The sequence below is a fragment of the Hibiscus syriacus genome, unplaced genomic scaffold (assembly GCF_006381635.1).
Source record: "Hibiscus syriacus cultivar Baekdansim isolate YM2019G1 unplaced genomic scaffold, ASM638163v2 tig00000778_pilon, whole genome shotgun sequence".
Lineage (NCBI taxonomy): Eukaryota > Viridiplantae > Streptophyta > Magnoliopsida > Malvales > Malvaceae > Hibiscus > Hibiscus syriacus.
In genome coordinates this window covers 454,395-473,755 of record NW_024061825.1, presented here as the reverse complement: position 1 = coordinate 473,755, position 19,361 = coordinate 454,395, and the positions used below count along the sequence as shown (strand labels likewise).

The 19,361-nt window shown below is 35.3% G+C and overlaps 1 protein-coding gene across 1 annotated transcript; it reads left to right on the top strand.

Annotated features, from left to right (window-relative positions):
- The first annotated feature begins 15,700 nt into the window (after positions 1–15,700).
- LOC120218534 lies at positions 15,701–17,125 on the top strand. Its single transcript, XM_039215460.1, has one exon. The coding sequence runs from the start codon at positions 15,701–15,703 to the stop codon at positions 17,123–17,125; it is 1,425 nt and encodes a 474-aa protein (XP_039071391.1).
- The last annotated feature ends 2,236 nt before the right edge of the window (positions 17,126–19,361 follow it).

Sequence of the window (19,361 nt, the reverse complement as noted above, 5' to 3'; positions counted from 1 at the left end):
ACCAGCTAGCAGCATTAAAGCTGGGGTATAATTTATTTCCTGTTGTCGCAACCGTCTTTCGGTTGGGCCCCGGAATTGGGCTTCGACTTAGGAAAATGGATTGGAGTCGCCACCGATCATTTATTTAAAGATAAATGGGTTGATCGGATACCCTATTTCTTACCTGATCTGCGTCTTACCAGAAATATGTCGGGCTCGGGAGTCGGTTACGGTCAAGGAAGGATTAGCACCCTTGAACCGCCCTTTCGGTACTACGTAATTTCCAGTTGTCTTAATTAAGAAAAATAACAAGTTAAATTAAAGAAAATAATAATCCAAAATTACTTACCTTTGACGGATTTACAAATATACCCTTTAAAAGTCAAAATATGGGTTAGAAGAGATGAATAAATAATAATAAAGTAAAACAAATAAAATAAGGAGATTAAGTAAGAAATAAAGTAAATATAAAATGAATAGAATATATAAAATAAAAAAACAATAACACTAATATATGCACAACAAACAACTAAATAAAAATAAAATGATAATGCAAATAAATAAATAAAACAAGTAAAAGAATATAAAAACATAAATATAGGATAAATATAAAAATAGATAAATAAATGAGTAAATATATAAAAAGTAAAAATATATATATATAAGTAAAATAATAATAATAAAAAAAGAAAATCAAAAGTAATATACGTATATATACATGCAAAATAGGAATATATAAATATATATATATATATATATAACACTAATAAAAAAACATATATACATATATAATAAAATTAATAGAAAATAATATGCATATATAACAAGAATAATAAAGTAGGAAAAAAATGATTTACGGGGGAGAATTAAATATTTTAAAAAATGAACACGCCTCGGGGGTTGATCTAGGTTCGAAACTTCGAAATCCCACTCTTTTTTAGTCATCGGCGCAACCCACGTTTTGGGTTATTCGAACCAAATCTCAAGAAAAATAACGTGCACATGCGAGAAATGAACGAACCAATGTAAAAAAAAGATGCTACCTTTTATTTCCTTTTCGAATTGTTTACAACAACTTTTCCTTTGTATTTTCCGTGCTTTCCTCTGTGTTTTGTGTGTAAATCGTGTCCTCAAATGGTGAGTTACAATGGCTATTTATAGTGCTTGTAGATCCTATCTTTAAGAATTTAAATAATAGTAGAACTCTATCCTATTTTTTGAATCCTAACAAAATTCTATCCTATCTTTAGGAGTTTGAATTCTAGTAGGACGAAAAGGTGTGTTGACAGCTGCCCCTCTTTGCCCATAGTCGTGTAACGGGGATAGGGCAAAGATTAAAAGACACACTTTTCGTTCGGTGGAGTTGAAAATTGACTCTGATGTTTCAAAACTCCCTGTCGAATTGAGTTACGGATGACTCCTCCATCGTGAAGTCGAGTTCATCTTGAAATGATATGAAATTAAAGCCGTAGTTCGGAATTTGAATCAACACGTGGCTTCCCGTTACCCTGCGGTCTTCTTCTCGTTTAAAGACCTTGGATCGGAATCGAACTCAGAAATCTTCATTGACAGATAGCTTTTTCTTGACTTAAGCTATGCTGTTTGAAAATGGTTGCTTGTCACTAAGGCACGGCTAACCCAGGTCCTCTTCTCGACTTGAAAACCTCGACTGCAACCGGAAAGTAGTGTGATTGATGTGTCATCGAGCTGAATGGAGTCGAACTCGACAATTTTGATGGCAGATAATCTTTCTTTGAGTTGGATATCCTTCGTCGTGAAGTTGAAATCCAAGTAAGTAGCATTGTTCCAAGTCCAATATCCTCCGTCGTGAAGTTGAAATTGGCTCTGGAACCGGGAAATTGTTTGTTGACAACCAGCCGTCCCTTCGTTGTGAAGTTGAACTTGTGTTGTCTCGAGTCCAATATCCTTCGTTGTGAAGTTGAAATTGAATCTGAATGAAATTTTGTTGACAAGCAGCGGTCCCTTCGTCGTGAAGTTGAACTTGCGTTGTCTGGAGTCCAATATCTTTCGTTGTGAAGTTGAAATTGGCTCTGGGATTGGGAAGTTGTTGTTGACAAACAGCGGTCCCTTCGTCGTGAAGTTGAACTTGCATTGTCTGGAGTCCAATATCCTTCGCTGTGAAGTTGAAATTGGCTCTGAATGAAATTTTGCTGACAAGCAGCGGTCCCTTCGTCGTGAAGTTGAACTTGCGTTGTCTGGAGTCCAATATCCTTCGCTGTGAAGTTGAAATTGGCTCTGAATGAAATTTTGTTGACAAGCAGCGGTCCCTTCGTCGTGAAGTTGAACTTGCGTTGTCTGGAGTCCAATATCCTTCATTGTGAAGTTGAAATTGGCTCTGAGATTGGAAAGTTGTTGTTGACAAGCAGCGGTCCCTTCGTCGTGAAGTTGAACTTGCATTGTCTGGAGTCCAATATCCTTCACTGTGAAGTTGAAATTGGCTCTGAATGAAATTTTGTTGACAAGCAGCGCTCCCTTCGTCGTGAAGTTGAACTTGCGTTGTCTGGAGTCCAATATCCTTCGTTGTGAAGTTGAAATTGGCTCTGAGATTGGAAAGTTGTTGTTGACAAGCAGCGGTCCCTTCGTCGTGAAGTTGAACTTGCATTGTCTGGAGTCCAATATCCTTCGTTGTGAAGTTGAAATTGGCTCTGAGATTGGGAAGTTGTTGTTGACAACCAGCGGTCCCTTCGTCGTGAAGTTGAACTTGCGTTGTCTGGAATCCAATATCCTTCGCTGTGAAGTTGAAATTGGCTCTGAAATTGGGAAAATTGTTTATTGACAACCAGCGGTCCCTTCGTCGTGAAGTTGAACTTGCGTTGTCTGGAGTCCAATATCCTTCGTTGTGAAGTTGAAATTGGCTCTGAAATTGAGAAGTTGTTTGTTGACAACCAGCCGTCCCTTCGTTGTGAAGTTGAACTTGTGTTGTCTCGAGTGCCACGATATCCTCCGTCGTGGAGTTGAAATCGCGGATGGCCCCTTCGTTGTGAAGTTGAGCCTTGACTTGAATATCCTTCGTCGTGAAGTTGAAATCCAAGTATTGTATGTTGCGGGTGGACACAATTCCCTTCGCCGTGAAGTTGAAACCGTGGAGACCCCTTTATTGTGAAGTTTAGCTTCGAGCTAGATATCCTTCGTCGTGAAGTTGAAATCCACTCTCGAGCAAATTGTGTCGCTTTGAGCGCAATATCCTTCGCCGCGAAGTTGAAATTGACTCTAGCTAAAACCTGAAAAAGTTATGCATATATGTGATGCTATGGATGCAATGCTCTTAGGTGTGCCTAAAATGCATATGCAACATATGTTATCTTGGGGCTCTAGAGAGAAATCTCGATCTCCAGTTGCATGTCTGGAATCTTGATTCTTGAATCTTCAAATTTTGATCCCTGATCTTGAATTCTTCAAATGTTCAAATCTGATGTGCACATTCTATTTTTGATTTGAGAAATACTTCTCGACCATCTCAAGTATGTGCCTGAGCTGAGTGTAACGGTTCAGATGATGCTTCAAAAGAAGTTGTCTTGAAAGAGATAGAATTCGTTTCAAGGGAAACGATCTCAAAGATATCTGTTGTTTCATGAGAAACGGTCTCAAGGGAAACAAAATTATGTTTTAAGGGAAATAAATTTGAAGATTTTGTGTTTCAAGAGTAACTGTCTCAAGGGAGACAAAATTTGTTTTAGAGGAAATAAATTCAAAGATTTTGTTTCAAGGGAAACTGTCTCAAGATAGACGAAAACTGTCTCAAGAGAAACTGTCTCAAGAGAGACAAACTTAGTTCCAAAAGAAACTGTCTCAAGGGAAATGGTATTTGTTTCAAAGAAAACATATTCAAATATTTTGTTTCAAGGGAAACTGTCTCAAGAGAGACAAAACTCATTTCAAGGGAAATGTTTTCAATGTTTATGTTTCAAGAGAAACTGTCTCAAGGGAGAAAAAATTTTGTTTCAAGGGAAACTATCTCAAGAGAGACAAAGTTTGTTTCAAGGGAAACTGTCTCAAGAGAGACAATGATGAGCACGATTCCCTTCGTCGTGAAGTTGAAATCGTGGGTGGCCCCTTCGTCGTGAAGTTGAGCCAGGAATTGGATATCCTTCGTCGTGAAGTTGAAATCCAACTTGAAAATACGAACTGGATCGATTCTGAATTATCTCTCGAACTCGTCTGAAGTTGATTCTAAGATCTGTCGATCTTTCAATATGTCAAATTGGTTGAAGTGTAGCTTCTTGCTGCTGAGTTAAGCAACCAACATAAATCTTTAAAGGTGCTTTTGATTCGAGTATCCTTCGTCTTGAAGTCGAAACTTGACTTTAAAATCTGCAAAAATTATGTATGTGGGAAAAAATGATGCTCTAAAATGTATGCATAAGATGCATATAACATGAATTGGTTATATTTTATCTCTTGAAAAAGGCCTGATAATTCGCATTAGGATGTTGAATCCCTAAAGATGCCTAAAAAAATGCTCCAATATTTCATGTTGAATCTTCAAAGATGCCCCAAATGTTCCTCATTTCTTGCTTCAGCATTGATTCTGAGCATGAGTTTTGTGTCTAAGAGTCACATGTCATTTACCAAGATCCACTCTAGAGAGACTGTCTTGTTTGAAAAAAATGTTTTTCTTTCTCTTTTAATATCAATTAAAAGAGTTTCAAAAAATGTTTAATCCCAAGTTTTAAAAATATTGCCCCTTTCACGGTTTTACAATTGAGACAAATCATAAACTAGAGTTCATTGGATATCAAAGAATTAATTATAATGTTAATCCTTCAATAAATTATAGTTATTTGACAAGTGTCAAGATCAAAGCTATCTTTGATAGATGGTCAAGTAAGGAAAGGATAAAAAGTCTCAGGTCATTGTGTTTGGTCAAAGGTTTGGCATTTGATGCTCAAAGGTTTGGTATTTGATGCTCAAAGGATTGATGGGGTAGCTTGCATGCTTCTCTACTGGAAGTGTTCTCTGACTCCCAACCTTCGTTGTCACACTCGGATTGTGCGATGCCTTATCAAGGAATTTGTGTGATCGCTTCAGTTGCACAATTTTTATATTCGAGCCGCCTTTTCAGGTTTTCAACTCGAATCCTCCTTTGGTTTCAAGACGTTATTCAAGATTTATGTCTTGAACCCCCCTTTGTTATTTTTCTCTACCATACATTAATTACATTGTTTTTTTGCAAACAAAGATTAATCCTGATGGGCGGGATGAAATCTGAAGATAGTCTCTTCTGTTTAGAAATCCATGTATGATTAGAAGGGACTTTTAAGGCACATAATGTAGGCCAGGGTTCGTGGTTAAGAAAGAAAAGGATAAATAGGCCCAAATAAGTGTTTCAGGGTATTGAACCAAGGATCAATTCATTCTGATGCCATCAATCTTGTCTTGCTCAAAATGTCTCTTTCTCTTGATGCTCTATGATCTTTGAGTGAAGGGATTCAGTGATTCGGGAATGATTGTGCTTGATCAATCTCATTGAAGCTTGATACACCATTTGTCTTTAGGGAATTTTGCATGTACTTTTTGTTCCCTTTTTTATTTTTGTTCTTTCTTTTTTGTTCTTGTTTTTTCCTTTTTTGCTTCTTTTTTTTTCTTTTTGCCCTTTTTGTTCTGATTGAATCATCGCACTTGGCATTTGGTTCACCTTTCGGTATCTCATCTGAATCAATGTCTTCACTCATGTGAGCAGATTTTCTCCACTTTGCCCCCCAGTGTGGAGGGTGATCCTTGGTTAGGGTTGAATCAGAAGAAAAAAAAATACTATAGGCTCAAAAGGGGACGCAAGGGATATATATTTTCTCCTGTTGTGAAGGGATAAAGAAAGAAAGCCGTTCATCATTTCATACATGTAAGTCTTCACAGAAGAGGTGTCCCCAGGGGGATAGATTTTCAGGATTAATTCTATTCACATGAAAACAGTGCAATTAATGCATGATAGAATTATTTCGAATGAATTATTTTTTCTGCTCCTTGCTCCCAACATGTCTCAATGTTCAGGCTCCTGGCGAGATGCCCCAAACTGTATCTTGGAAGAATGCTCATGTTCAAATGAACAACTCAATGCCTTGGGTTTTAATGGTAAAAAAGGTTAATTTTGAGTCTAAAAAGACAGTTGTGTGATCTTATTGACTCAAAGAAAGGTGTGGGTGTATCAAAAAATAAAGGTAATGTTCAAGAATTTCAAATGGAGGTAATGTCAAAATTTGGTTTTTTGATAATGACAATGAGTTATTTTGGGTAAAGAATCAAGGTGTTTTATTCTAGGGTTTGAGACAGGGTAAGAAAGGTCTAATCTTGTCATATGTCAAAAATCTATAATTCTTGAAGAATTAAAAGAATCCTCAATTCATTTAATATTCATAGAACTAAAGATTAAAATTTGTTCAATTGCTCCACCTTAGAAAGTAACATGAATTCAATCGTTTAAAAGATGTGTTCAAACAAAATAATCCTCTAAGTGCAAATGGTATATGCCATGCCCCCTTCTTCGGCAAGCGCCTTACAGTTTTCAGAAGAATGTTTGGGAATCCTTATGTGGCAACAACTTCAACATCGTAGCCCTTAGGAGATGGGTACTCTTTTCTCAGATCATCCTGGCAGGCTTAGTCCTACAATCAGCTGATCCAGCTCCCCCTGTACTGATTTCAGTTTTTCTTTAATTGTTAAAATCTGGCTTCCATGTGGTGTAATGTGGTTAATACCACTTCATCGAATCCTCCGTGATTTAATTTCATGTTTATAAAAATGCTTAAAAATGTAGATGAAGATGCAAGAATGCAAGAATGCATGAAATGTTCGATGCATTGATCCAAGAAATGTGACTGTTATTATGAATAATCCTTATTGGGGACAAAAATGTTTTATCTTTTAAGAGAAAAAAATATCCTGACAGCTTCTGACATGTTGACTAGTCTTCTGCTTTCGTCTTTCACTGGTTGAATAACCTATCGAACCGCTCCGGCCTCTCTGGATGAACCGTGAAAATGTTGAGTTGTTTTTTTATACTGGTCCAAGAAGTCTCGAATGATCGCATCTCGAGCATTAACTTTTGTTGAGCCTGTTCCCAACGAATTCGTCATTGGAGCCCTTAATTGATAGGAACTATGTGAAGTTCATTAATATGTTTCTTGAATTCGCCGGCAATAGTCTTCAATTTCAGCTATCATTTTGCCATTGTTGTGTTCAAAGGGACTTCCGTGATACATAACCTTCATCTTGCCCCTGCAACCTCTGCCAGTCAGTTCTTCAAAGATAAGCTTTCATTGTGCTTGATGTAGACCCGGTTCATTTTGGGTCTTTTATAATGCAGCAGAGTGATATACTCTTCAATTGTGGGCACCACGTCTTCTGGATTGAATGTGACACATAGTCGCCTTGTAGACTATCCTCTGTATTTTCATCTCTTGTATTACAACACCTTTGTCCATGGATTCAGATTATTCGAGTTTTAACAAACACGTTTTTGGTGGATCAACACCTCTTTCGAATGATGCAAATGATAAAAAAATAAAATAAAATAAAGATGAAAAGAGTTAGTGAGGTGAAAAATAATCAAAAACGATCATAAAAATGAAAGTCCTACCCCACATGATATCTACCTCACATGCTTATTATTCCTACCCGAACATGATCTCTATCCCGCAAGTTGATTTTGAACAAGTCCTAACCGCATATTTATCTAGTTCGCATGCTTTGAACAGAAAGTAAAGCATGAAATAATTCTGGCATCCTAAGGTTTGAAATGAGGTTTTGGGGTAGGCTCTAATTCTTCAAAGTCTCAAGGTTTAGGTGCTAAAAATGGTACCCGAGTTCTCCTTGTTGGTGCCCCCTTGGGCTTGCCAGACCCTTAGTCCTAAACCCATCACAGGCTCATGTGGACTAAGTTAAACTCGAGAGGACACATTCCCTTATGTCTATGCGGAGAATAAATTCACACGAAGACATAAGGTATATGAATCCCGAAGGCTACTTGCTAGGCATATGCGGTGAATAAATTCACATGAATGCGTCGCTTTCACCCCCACTTAAAACGGGTTTGGAGCTCGGGTTTAGAGCCTTAGATGAAAAAATACTTTAAGGGCTGAAATCATTGAGAAAACGGTTAGTACAACTATTTACGCGAAAAAATATAATCAAAAGTAAGCAATAAGGATCGAAATGTTACCTTAAAATTTAAACTTACCCTTTTCGTTGAAAAGACAACTGGAAATTATCTTAGCCTGACTCACTTACCTGTGTCCCCAGCGGAGTCGCCAAGCTGTCGCAACCGTCTTTCGGTTGGGCCCCGGAATTGGGCTTCGACTTAGGAAAATGGATTGGAGTCGCCACCGATCATTTATTTAAAGATAAATGGGTTGATCGGATACCCTATTTCTTACCTGATCTGCGTCTTACCAGAAATATGTCGGGCTCGGGAGTCGGTTACGGTCAAGGAAGGATTAGCACCCTTGAACCGCCCTTTCGGTACTACGTAATTTCCAGTTGTCTTAATTAAGAAAAATAACAAGTTAAATTAAAAGATAAAATAATAATCCAAAATTACTTACCTTTGACGGATTTACAAATATACCCTTTAAAGTCAAAATATGGGTTAGAAGAGATGAATAAATAATAAATAAAGTAAAACAAATAAAATAAGGAGATTAAGTAAGAAATAAAGTAAATATAAAATGAATAGAATATATAAAATAAAAAAACAATAACACTAATATATGCACAACAAACAACTAAATAAAAATAAAATGATAATGCAAATAAATAAATAAAACAAGTAAAAGAATATAAAAACATAAAATATAGGATAAATATAAAATAGATAAATAAATGAGTAAATATATAAAAAGTAAAAACATATATATATATATATATATATATATATAAGTAAAATAATAATAATAAAAAAAGAAAATCAAAAGTAATATACGTATATATACATGCAAAATAGGAAATATATATATATATATATATATATATATATATATATATATATAACACTAATAAAAAAACATATATACATATATAATAAAATTAATAGAAAATAATATGCATATATAACAAGAATAATAAAGTAGGAAAAAAATGATTTACGGGGGAGAATTAAATATTTTAAAAAAATGAACACGCCTCGGGGGTTGATCTAGGTTCGAAACTTCGAAATCCCACTCTTTTTTAGTCATCGGCGCAACCCACGTTTTGGGTTATTCGAACCAAATCTCAAGAAAAATAACGTGCACATGCGAGAAATGAACGAACCAATGTAAAAAAAAGATGCTACCTTTTATTTCCTTTTCGAATTGTTTACAACAACTTTGCCTTTGTATTTTCCGTGCTTTCCTCTGTGTTTTGTGTGTAAATCGTGTCCTCAAATGGTGAGTTACAATGGCTATTTATAGTGCTTGTAGATCCTATCTTTAAGAATTTAAATAATAGTAGAACTCTATCCTATTTTTTGAATCCTAACAAAATTTTATCCTATCTTTAGGAGTTTGAATTCTAGTAGGACGAAAAGGTGTGTTGACACCTGTATAATCTCTTTTTTTACCCCTTCAATATACGTAACGTAAGTCATGTAGGGGACGCCGACAACAACCGAGCCACCTTGTTTCGACCCTTCAAAGTTAACAACAAATCAATCGGTCTTCTAAACCTGACCAACGATCAGTTCTGCAGGCGCTACACAGACACTTTGAGGCACGGCTTTAATGCAAACTCTGTATTTACCAGCTTGGTTGCTCGCCTAATGGTGGTGGAAGAGCCTGTCACCAAGAGGGACATCTCTGATATCAAATACAACATCGATAAATCCCGTGTCTACAACAGTGAAACCGTCGTTTTGGTTGAGATTTCTGCCATCAACCGTAACCCGAATTTAACCGTAGATTTGACGCTTAGTTATAAAGACGTCAAGTCTAATATACGAAAGACTAATCTTTCGCATCCAACTTCGCCGTCGACAGCTTTCCTATCATCTTCGATGGCGGGAAGGTCGAATCATTCAATCAATTACAAGAACAAAATGAGTTGGATGAGACCTTGATAACCACCGCCGTAAAGGATGTTGTACACATAGTTGTTGTGCCTCCCATGACTAAGGTGGTGGTCAGCTTGATTGTAACAAAGGGTACGTGTGATGTTCCCTTCAGCTTCACACAAACGGACACTCTTATCAACGGGAACACTTTCACAGCTGAAGTGGAAGATGCCACTTACACCATCTCTAATTACTACAACCTCGAATTTCAGACCAGACAAGAGCCGGTTGACGCCTAATACCTCGGGGCATCTACTGAATTAAATAAATTACTGCTCCTTACATGGAACCTAATGTGTGTTATGTGTGTTTTCTTATTATGTATTAATGAATCTCATGTACTTTTATTATGGGGTTTACCCCAAAAAATTACTACTATGAGAATAAATTTTAAAAAAAGTTTATGTGGGTGTTAGCCAATCAGCTTCTTTATTTTGCATTTTTTTTAGATAAGTAAGTTTTATTATCCAAAAGAAGCAGGACAATCTAATGAAAGGAATAGAACAAGGGGAACCTATACAACAAAATCAAACTATACTCCATTGATTACAAAGAAATAAATTAGTATTATCTAATCTATTGATAGTTCTATTGCTTAACTGGAAACCTATAGTCTGCTTAATAGATAGAATTATATCATCCTCTAATATGCTAATGCCTCTAAAAATCCTTCGATTCCTTTCCTCCCAAATGGTGTAATTGAATGCACTCCACGACAGTTTAAGAATGACAGTAATTAAAGATTTACCCTTCCATTTCGCCGTCACCCAAACCATAAGGTTGGACCAAGTTAAAGGAGGTTTTCTGATGCCTGACAGTAGAAGAATGGATTTCAAGATTGAAGAAGAAACTTTGCATTCAGCAAAAAGATGGTTTCTAGTTTCGCCGAACCTGAGACTGTGCTTTGGGATGCAAAGTTATCAGCCATCGATCATACAAGTTATCAAGTTATCTATAATGCATGATATATAGATTAATCAAATATATAATATTTAATTGTCACACTTTTATCAGCCATCGATCATACAAGTTAACATAAATTGATTAGTGTTATCACAGCAAAAGTCATACAGGTGCGACTTTATGTTTTTCTATTTATTAAAATCAGGTTTAAAAATAGATTCATAAATTTGTGCACATTTTCTTGAAAGGATAAATTAGTCGAGAATCATTCGAAATCAAAGACATCCAACAAAAAGTTGGTTAAAAGAGAGGCTTAGGTTGATTGTCGCCTGTTGATCTTCTTTATTTTTTTTATATTTTAGGTTTTAATAAATTTATTTTTATGTCACGTATTTTTATGTTTTTATACCATGTTTTTCTTTATCTTTTGTATGGTTTTTTTTTATTGGTCATTTGGTCGTGGTTTAATTTTCTTAATGTTGAATTTGACATCGCATTGACTAATCAAAATGAAACTTATTTAGTATGTTATTGATCTTCTCTACTTTAGACCATCGTATTAGATTTGAATTCACAATTTACGTTTGGAGATAATTGTCTCACGACACTCGACTCTAATTTACGATTGTCGATAGTCTTTCAATAATTTTATCTACAGTTGTGGTTCGCTTGTCGATTTTCAATTAATATTTATATTAATTGGAGTTAGTTCAAGTGATAAGTAGTTTAATATTGCTTAAACAATTTTCGAATTCGAGTTTTTGTATATATAGAAAATCCTCATTAGAAGATTCATTCACCAAAATTAAGTATGTGATTTGGATCAATTTAGATTAATCAAGATAAGTAGTTTAATATTGCTTAAACAATTTTAGAATTCGAGTTTTTATATATGTAGAAAATCCTCGTTAGAAGACTCATTCACCAAAGTTAAGTATGTGATTCGGATCAATTTAGATTAATCAAGACGAAATTTAAGAAATCAATAGAAAAAATAAAACTCTTATAATAGGAGGATGACAATAGCAGAATAATATGGCCGATTTTCTTGGCAAACGACAGGACAAGGAAAGAGATAAATCGCAGAGCGTTCACGAGATGTTTCAGACAACTATTATTGCTAATGTGCTGGTAGTGACTCATATTTGTCCTATTTTCTATTTCGAGGCATGAGGGACGTTGATGTTCTGCTCTAAGTGATGGGCGTGAGCTGATTAGATGTCGATTTTGAGCGTCACGAAGAAACTCATGTTTTCCCACACGTAACTTATCATAAGATTCATAACCCAAATTTTGAGAAGTAAATTTTATTTTATGTTTTTGAGGATCAAAAACAAAGTTTATGGAAAATTTTGAGTTCTTTCCGTAAAAGTTGAGGAGTTCAATGACCTTTTGAGCATTTAACTTATCCTTTAACCCTAAACCCAAGGTATTTAACTAAGGGTGTACAAAAATACCCGACCCGCCGACCCGAACTTAAAAAAGGGTAATTTTCTATATAAAAAAAAATTTACTCGACCGGGTCGGGTACCCAGCCCGACATTTTCGGGTCGGGCCCGGATCACAAAATTGAGTTTTTCCGGGTACCCGGTTAGATTTATTTATTTATATATAAAATATAATGGATTGTTTATATTATGTATTATTAGATTTTGCATTTCGAACTTTTAAATTTTATGTTCGGATGTTGGAGTATGTAATTCAAAATTTCGAATATTTAAATTTGTGTATATTTTTTTTAAAATTAATAATTTGAAAATGAAAAAAAACGGGTACCCATTATCGGGTACCCGCAACATCCGGGTCAAAAATCACCGAACCGTATGTTACAGGTATCCGGTAATCAGGTACTCAAAAATCCGAGTACCCGGATTTGCCCCCTATATTTAACCCATCTTGTTTGTATTCCTTATATTAAACATTGCTCCAACCACCTTTCTTAAATTAGATATCCACGATCACTTGTGGTCCAATTCAATAATTGGACGTTCTTTCGGCCTTGTGGTCCAATTTAGATATATTTATAGTCCAAAACTACTTTTTCTCGCTTGTGGTCCAATTCATTTCTCTTGTCGGTAATAGAAATTTTATTGGGAAGCGAACCAAAATTATATGCCTCTATAAAATGGTCCACTTCATTTTTTGCACGTTCCGTTGTTTTCTCAGCCGTGGCCCTATTGATAAAACCTTGATCGTATTGTAAATTTTTACCAATTATGGAAATTTATTTATTTTTCGTGATCAGATTTTACACATGTTGTCCTTCAGATAATTATATAAATAAAAGAAGTAAAATCATAATAAAATATGATTTAATTTTCAGTGTGATATTATATTGTATTATTTTATTCTGATTATAATTAGCGTATATATGTACTTTTTAAAAATGTATTTACATAAATGTAATTTTATTATTATTTCATATTCTATACTGTTTTGATATACTAACATACTTATTCTTTTAAATAAAAGAGTCATATTTACTCAAATTTGATATACTTATATTTTCGATCAATTGGGGTATTTCTTGTAACATTCACAATTCATATCTATCCATCTATGGACCAATATAATTATGATTTTTTTTTAGAAAATAATTTCAGTGAGCGAAAATGCCTTATAATATACGATTTTAATCAATTTTTTTTGGATTTGAGAAAATAACCAACAACTTCGCAACGCGAACTCCAAATTCGCAACACAGTTTCCAAATTCGCAACGCGAATTTCACAAATTCGCAACTCAGTTTCGAAAATCGCAACGCGAATTTCTTTTTCGCAACGCGATTTTCCAATTCGCAACGCTAATTACCGATATAGGTAAACACAACCATCGCAACGCGATTTTCCAAATTCGCAATACGAATTTCGATTTTGCAATACGAATTTCATTTTTGCAATGCGAATTTCGCAACTTAATTACCGATATAGGTAAAGACGGTAGAAAAAATCCGATCAAAAATTCGAATTCGCCAATTTGAAAACTGTGTTGCGAAATTGGCAAATTCGTGTTGTGAAATGTAAAATCTTGCCTCTTAAAGAAAAAATCATTTCGACAGTTCGTTTGTTTGGTTAAAGTTAAATGAACAAACGAACGAACATGAACATACCCTCGTTTGTGTTTGTTCAATTCATTTACAGCGTAGGTTTAGCTGAGTGATTTATACGTGGACTTAGCAACTAGGATGTCCCAAATTCGCAACTCAGTTTTCAAATTGGCGAATTCGAATTTTGACCGGATTTTTTCTACCGTGTTTACCTATATCGGTAATTAAGTTGCGAAATTGACGAATTCGCGTTGCGATAGTTGTGTTTATCTATATCGGTAATTAGCGTTGCTAATTTGAAAATCGCGTTGCGATAGTTATGTTTACCTATATCGGTAATTAGCGTTGCGAATTTGAAAATCGCGTTGCGAATTTGGAAAATCGTGTTACGATTTCCGAAACTGAGTTGCGAATTTGGAAACTGTGTTGCGAAATTGGTGTTCGCGTTGCGAATTTGTTGGTTATTTTCGCAAATCCAAAAAAAATTGGTTAAAATCGTATATTATAAGGTATTTTCGATCACTGAAGTTATTTATTTATTTTTTAATATAATTATTGATATTTGATTCACTGGTTGATTAATTCAGAGCTTTTATTAAATAAAATTATTATGAGATATTCTTTAATCCAATTTGTTCTATTTATAATGTCAAAATTTAACTCTTGGATTTTATTTAAAGACCTAACATCTTATCTTGATAGATTTGTTATGTGTTTGACTTGTAATTTTATAAGCTTAAAAGTTAGAAAGTAAAAGTGTTTTCAAAATTGGCAAGAATTCAAGTTCAATTTACTACAAGTAAAGAATTCAACGGGCTTTAACGTGATATTTGCGGTGAACTGCGGGGTTCTACGGCAAGGGGAGGGCTGGGTATTGGTCGCGACTGAACGACGAACACGGTGGAACCGACTGTTCACGACACCACTGACCGGACGATAGTCGATCAAGGCTTCAACGGGTGACGAGGATTTAAAGTTTGATCGGTTTTGGGAAATGCTCGATTCTAATGGGGGAATTGATTTGGGAAATTAAAATCCATGCTGAGTAACTTTAAGAGAAAATTTTAATAAAATATATCTAAACAGAGCCCTAACCTAAACGGTAGGGCATGAGTAACTACTCCAATAAGACATAAGTTTTAAACCCTACCAAACCCATGTCTTTTCCTTTTATTTTTAAAAGCTTAAGGTAGGTTGGTTAAAATCAAGTTTAGGTCCTTGAATTGATTTTAAGTTTGCAATTGGCCCCAAATTTTCCATAATTTAGCAATTACGTCCCTTAGTTAATATTTAACTAAATATTAAACATAAAACTAAAAGTTTTGGGGTGTGACATTTGATCTTGACATTTCAGATCAAATGTGAAACTACGATCGCCTGAGAAATAAACCGGTTTCCCAAAAATATTAATGTGTAATGGGTAATTATGATTTTTCATGTAAATATATGAAATTATATTTGTTGTTTGCTTCTATCATTTTAATATTGTAATAAAAATTTATTTAATTTTGTGGTCCTAAGGATAAAGACTTGAATATTACATAGAATCTCGTAAAATATTGGAAGGTAGTTGAACAATAATAGATTGTTTAGAGACATTTATTAGAAAATTTAAAGAAAGCATAAAATAAATTATCATTGGTTGTTTTGCGTATAAATAGCTGAGCTCGTGAGCCTTTGAGTAACCACATAGCATAAGAGCAAAATACTTACTTAAATTGCTAGCGAAAATGGTATTGCCAAGGTTTATCGTGCTCAAATCCCCGGCTGCCAAAGCATACCTTAGCTTCAAAAAAGAGGATGATCTTTACAGCGGGTACGCTGAGTTTTCAGAACCTCTGGTTGTTAGCCCGGATGCAAAATTCGAAGTGGAATCGGCTAAAGGTGGACTTGTGCACATAAGGAGCTGTGCTACCAACAATTACTTGGAGCGAACGCAAGACGATTCCATCTCCGGGAAGCCGGACGAGCAGTACTGGATCACCGTAACCGCGGAGAAGAAGGAAGAAGACCAATCCAAGGAGTGGTGCACGTTGTTCAAGCCGATGGAGGAAGACGCCGTTAAGAAAACGTATCGATTTGTTCATGTTCAATCCGGATGCTACTTATGCCTACGCTTGAAGCCTTCATCGGATGTTAGTGCAGGCGTGTTGGCCAACAGCACTGAAGTTGACGCCGATGGCAATGATATCTTCAGAGTTATTGATTGGGACTGGTTGGTGATCCTTCCTAAGTTCGTGGCATTTAAAGCAAACAATGATCAGTACCTGCGCCTTATTGAGTTCGAAGGTCACCCGTATTTACAGTTTTCGGGTGAGGATATTGGTGATGTATCTGCAGCAATGGAGATTTCCTATACTCCGAACGGAACCATCCGCATCAAGCCGATTAATTCGAAAAAATATTGGAGGCGTAGCCCGAACTGGATTTGGGTCGATTCCAATGACACGGTCGGTAACGATAAGGACACTCTGTTTCGTCCCTTCAAAGTTGATAGCAAGACAATTGCTCTTCTCAACTTGGGAAACAATATGTTCTGCAGGCGCCTCACAATCGAGGGAAAGACAAACTGTCTTAATGCAGCCATCCCTTCTGTTACCAAAGAGACCTACCTCAAGGTGGAAGAGCCTGTGTTGTCGAGGAAGATCGAAAATATCACGTACCTCACAGAAAATTCTCGGATTTATGACGAAAAAGCCGAAGTCGTGGCCAAGAATACCGCTAGTAACCATACAAAAGAATCCAACACGATGGACGTGAAGCTTCAGTATACAGACATCAAGACTAGTACTTGGGAAGGTCATGTTTCCCTAAGACTTGAAGCAAAAGCCTCCTTCGAATTCGGAATTCCGATCATCGCGAACGGGAACATTGATATAACAGCTAGTGCTGAATCGGGATTCGTATGGGGAGAGACAACAACCACCACCACTGTCTTGGAAGTGATACACAAAGTTACTGTGCCTCCAATGACGAAGGTGACGGTGAATATGGTGATGACCAAAGGCAAGTGCGATGTGCCCTTCACGTTCACTCAAAAGGACACTCTTTATAATGGGGAAGTTGTGACAACAGAAGTCAAAGGTAACACTTACAAAGGTTCTAATTACTACAACACAGACTTCAACGTCAAACAAGAACCAGTTACCTCTTGAACCGAGGAACAAGAGAGGAACTTCAAGGCTCGTGTTGGCTTGCGTACTTGTTAAATTAAACAAAATAAATTCATGTTTCCTCAGTAGAAGCATGTGCTAATAAGCTTGTAGGTTTGTCATTTGTGTGTCTTGCGTACTTATTAAATTAAACTAAATAAATTCGTGTTTCCTTCATATGGAAGCACGGTTTGTTATCTTATTATTATTTTTTTAGGGAAAAAAAACTTTATAATTTTCGCTGAAGAACGATAAGAAAATCTAAGTTGATAGGCTTACCCTACGCACGTAACGCGATCTTAGTATCTTTTAAAATCACTAGATAAAGCATGAGAGATACCGCTCAACACAACAAAAACATCGGATTATAAAAAAAACATGGTTGTCTTGCAAAGGAATCTTGAAATTTGCATTAAGCCCAAAAAAAAAAACATTCCGATGTATAGCAAGAAAATTTGGTGAATTTATCTCTATCGATGACAATGCCTTGATCTCGGGTTCATTCGAAAATGCTTTTGTAACCCCAAATCCAAACCGATCCAAAATTCAAAGGATTTGAATATTACACGGAACCATAGAAGTGACTATCCCTACCTTTCTTTATGTTTTTGAAAGCATTTCAAAACATAAGTGCTCATCCATAAATAAAAGAAACACAAACATTTAAGTTTACAATTGGAGAGCTCCCAAAATAGCATCTAAAAAATAACATATGAGTTTAACAAAACAGTTACGACTCAATTACACATAAGGTCTATGAATTACAAGCTCTCTAAAAAACAACTGAGACATACCGTGAAGTGATGCTTCGAATAATATAATTGCAATCAATGCAATCATAAACTATTGTATCAAGTAATAAAGTGGATGCAAATTAATGCATCGAGTATCGTATTCACATAGACTAGTATTACTCAAAGAATTACTATAACAATAAGTAAAAGAATCATAGTTGTGATGTTATGAACAAAGCAATAAAAATATAATAACTAAAATAAGGGTCTGCTTGTTTGATGTAAAATATTTTACGGAAAACGTTATGGTCCAAATCATTTTGTGTAAAATGACTTACGAAATAAAATCTCGTACGTCATTTTTCATTCTTCTTCTTCAAAGCATTTTTCACTCAAAGAAAAAATTATCGTCCAAACCACCACCGCATCACAACAACGCCTCTTCCTCTTTGAGAGCAACAACTCAATCAACTTTGAATATATCTCTTCTATATTTTTCTTTCCTTTGGTTTCGATATACTTTTTTTAAATATTTTTTGGTTGAAAAAATAGCGACGGTGCTCTCTGTTCACAATCAGAAAATATTGACATTTTTAAACAATGGAATATTAAATCCTTCGATCACCAAATCTAGTTTCTTCGTGCTTTTCTACTCCCTCTTCAAGTAATTTCATTATTTCTCCTTCAAGTTCATTCTTCACCTTTTTCTCTGTAATCTTCCTTATTTGTTTTCTTTTTTTTTCTTTTTGCCTTTTTCTCCCTCAAATTCATTATTTTATTTACTATTATTGAAGTATTTTTTTTTCATTGTTAGAGAACCATATAACATTTAGGATTAGGGATTTTATTATACGTTTTCTTAAAATCATCGAACTCTTATCATAATCTTATCTATTTCTCCATTCATTTCCTTTTTCTATGTAGTTGTGGAACATACTTTGCATAAGCTTTAATATGTAACCCCACAGACCGATAAGGGTATCCCGATCCGATCTGGGAAGTCACATTAGGGCCACCGGAGCGACCCACTGTAAAAATAGCGGAAAATTTAAAACTTTTATCAGAACATGTAAACTTATAAAATCAGTTTTCACTATTTAAAAATAAAACAGATTTCCAAACACGTATATAAATCAAAATACAATTACATGCCCCCTAATCACATGTACCATACTCTGCAACAACGCCGGACGAACTCCCTTACTGAAGTCGATAGATGCACTGGTACAATTCTTTTAACCTAAAAAGGTGAGTAATAGAGTGAGCTTCGAAAAGCTCAGTAATACAAAACTACCAGATGATGCTGAAAAAGGTGCAGATACATATAAACATATTTTCCTTATTGGTTCAGATATTTACAGATCTTTATTTTGAGCTGAGGTCCATTGATATCGCATGTAAAACAAATAGTATTCATTTCAGATGGAAATATTTCGGATGTCTAGGTTCAGGAGATCAGAATAGGTTTTCTAGTGTGTTCCCAAAAACCATGTAATTTTTCAGAT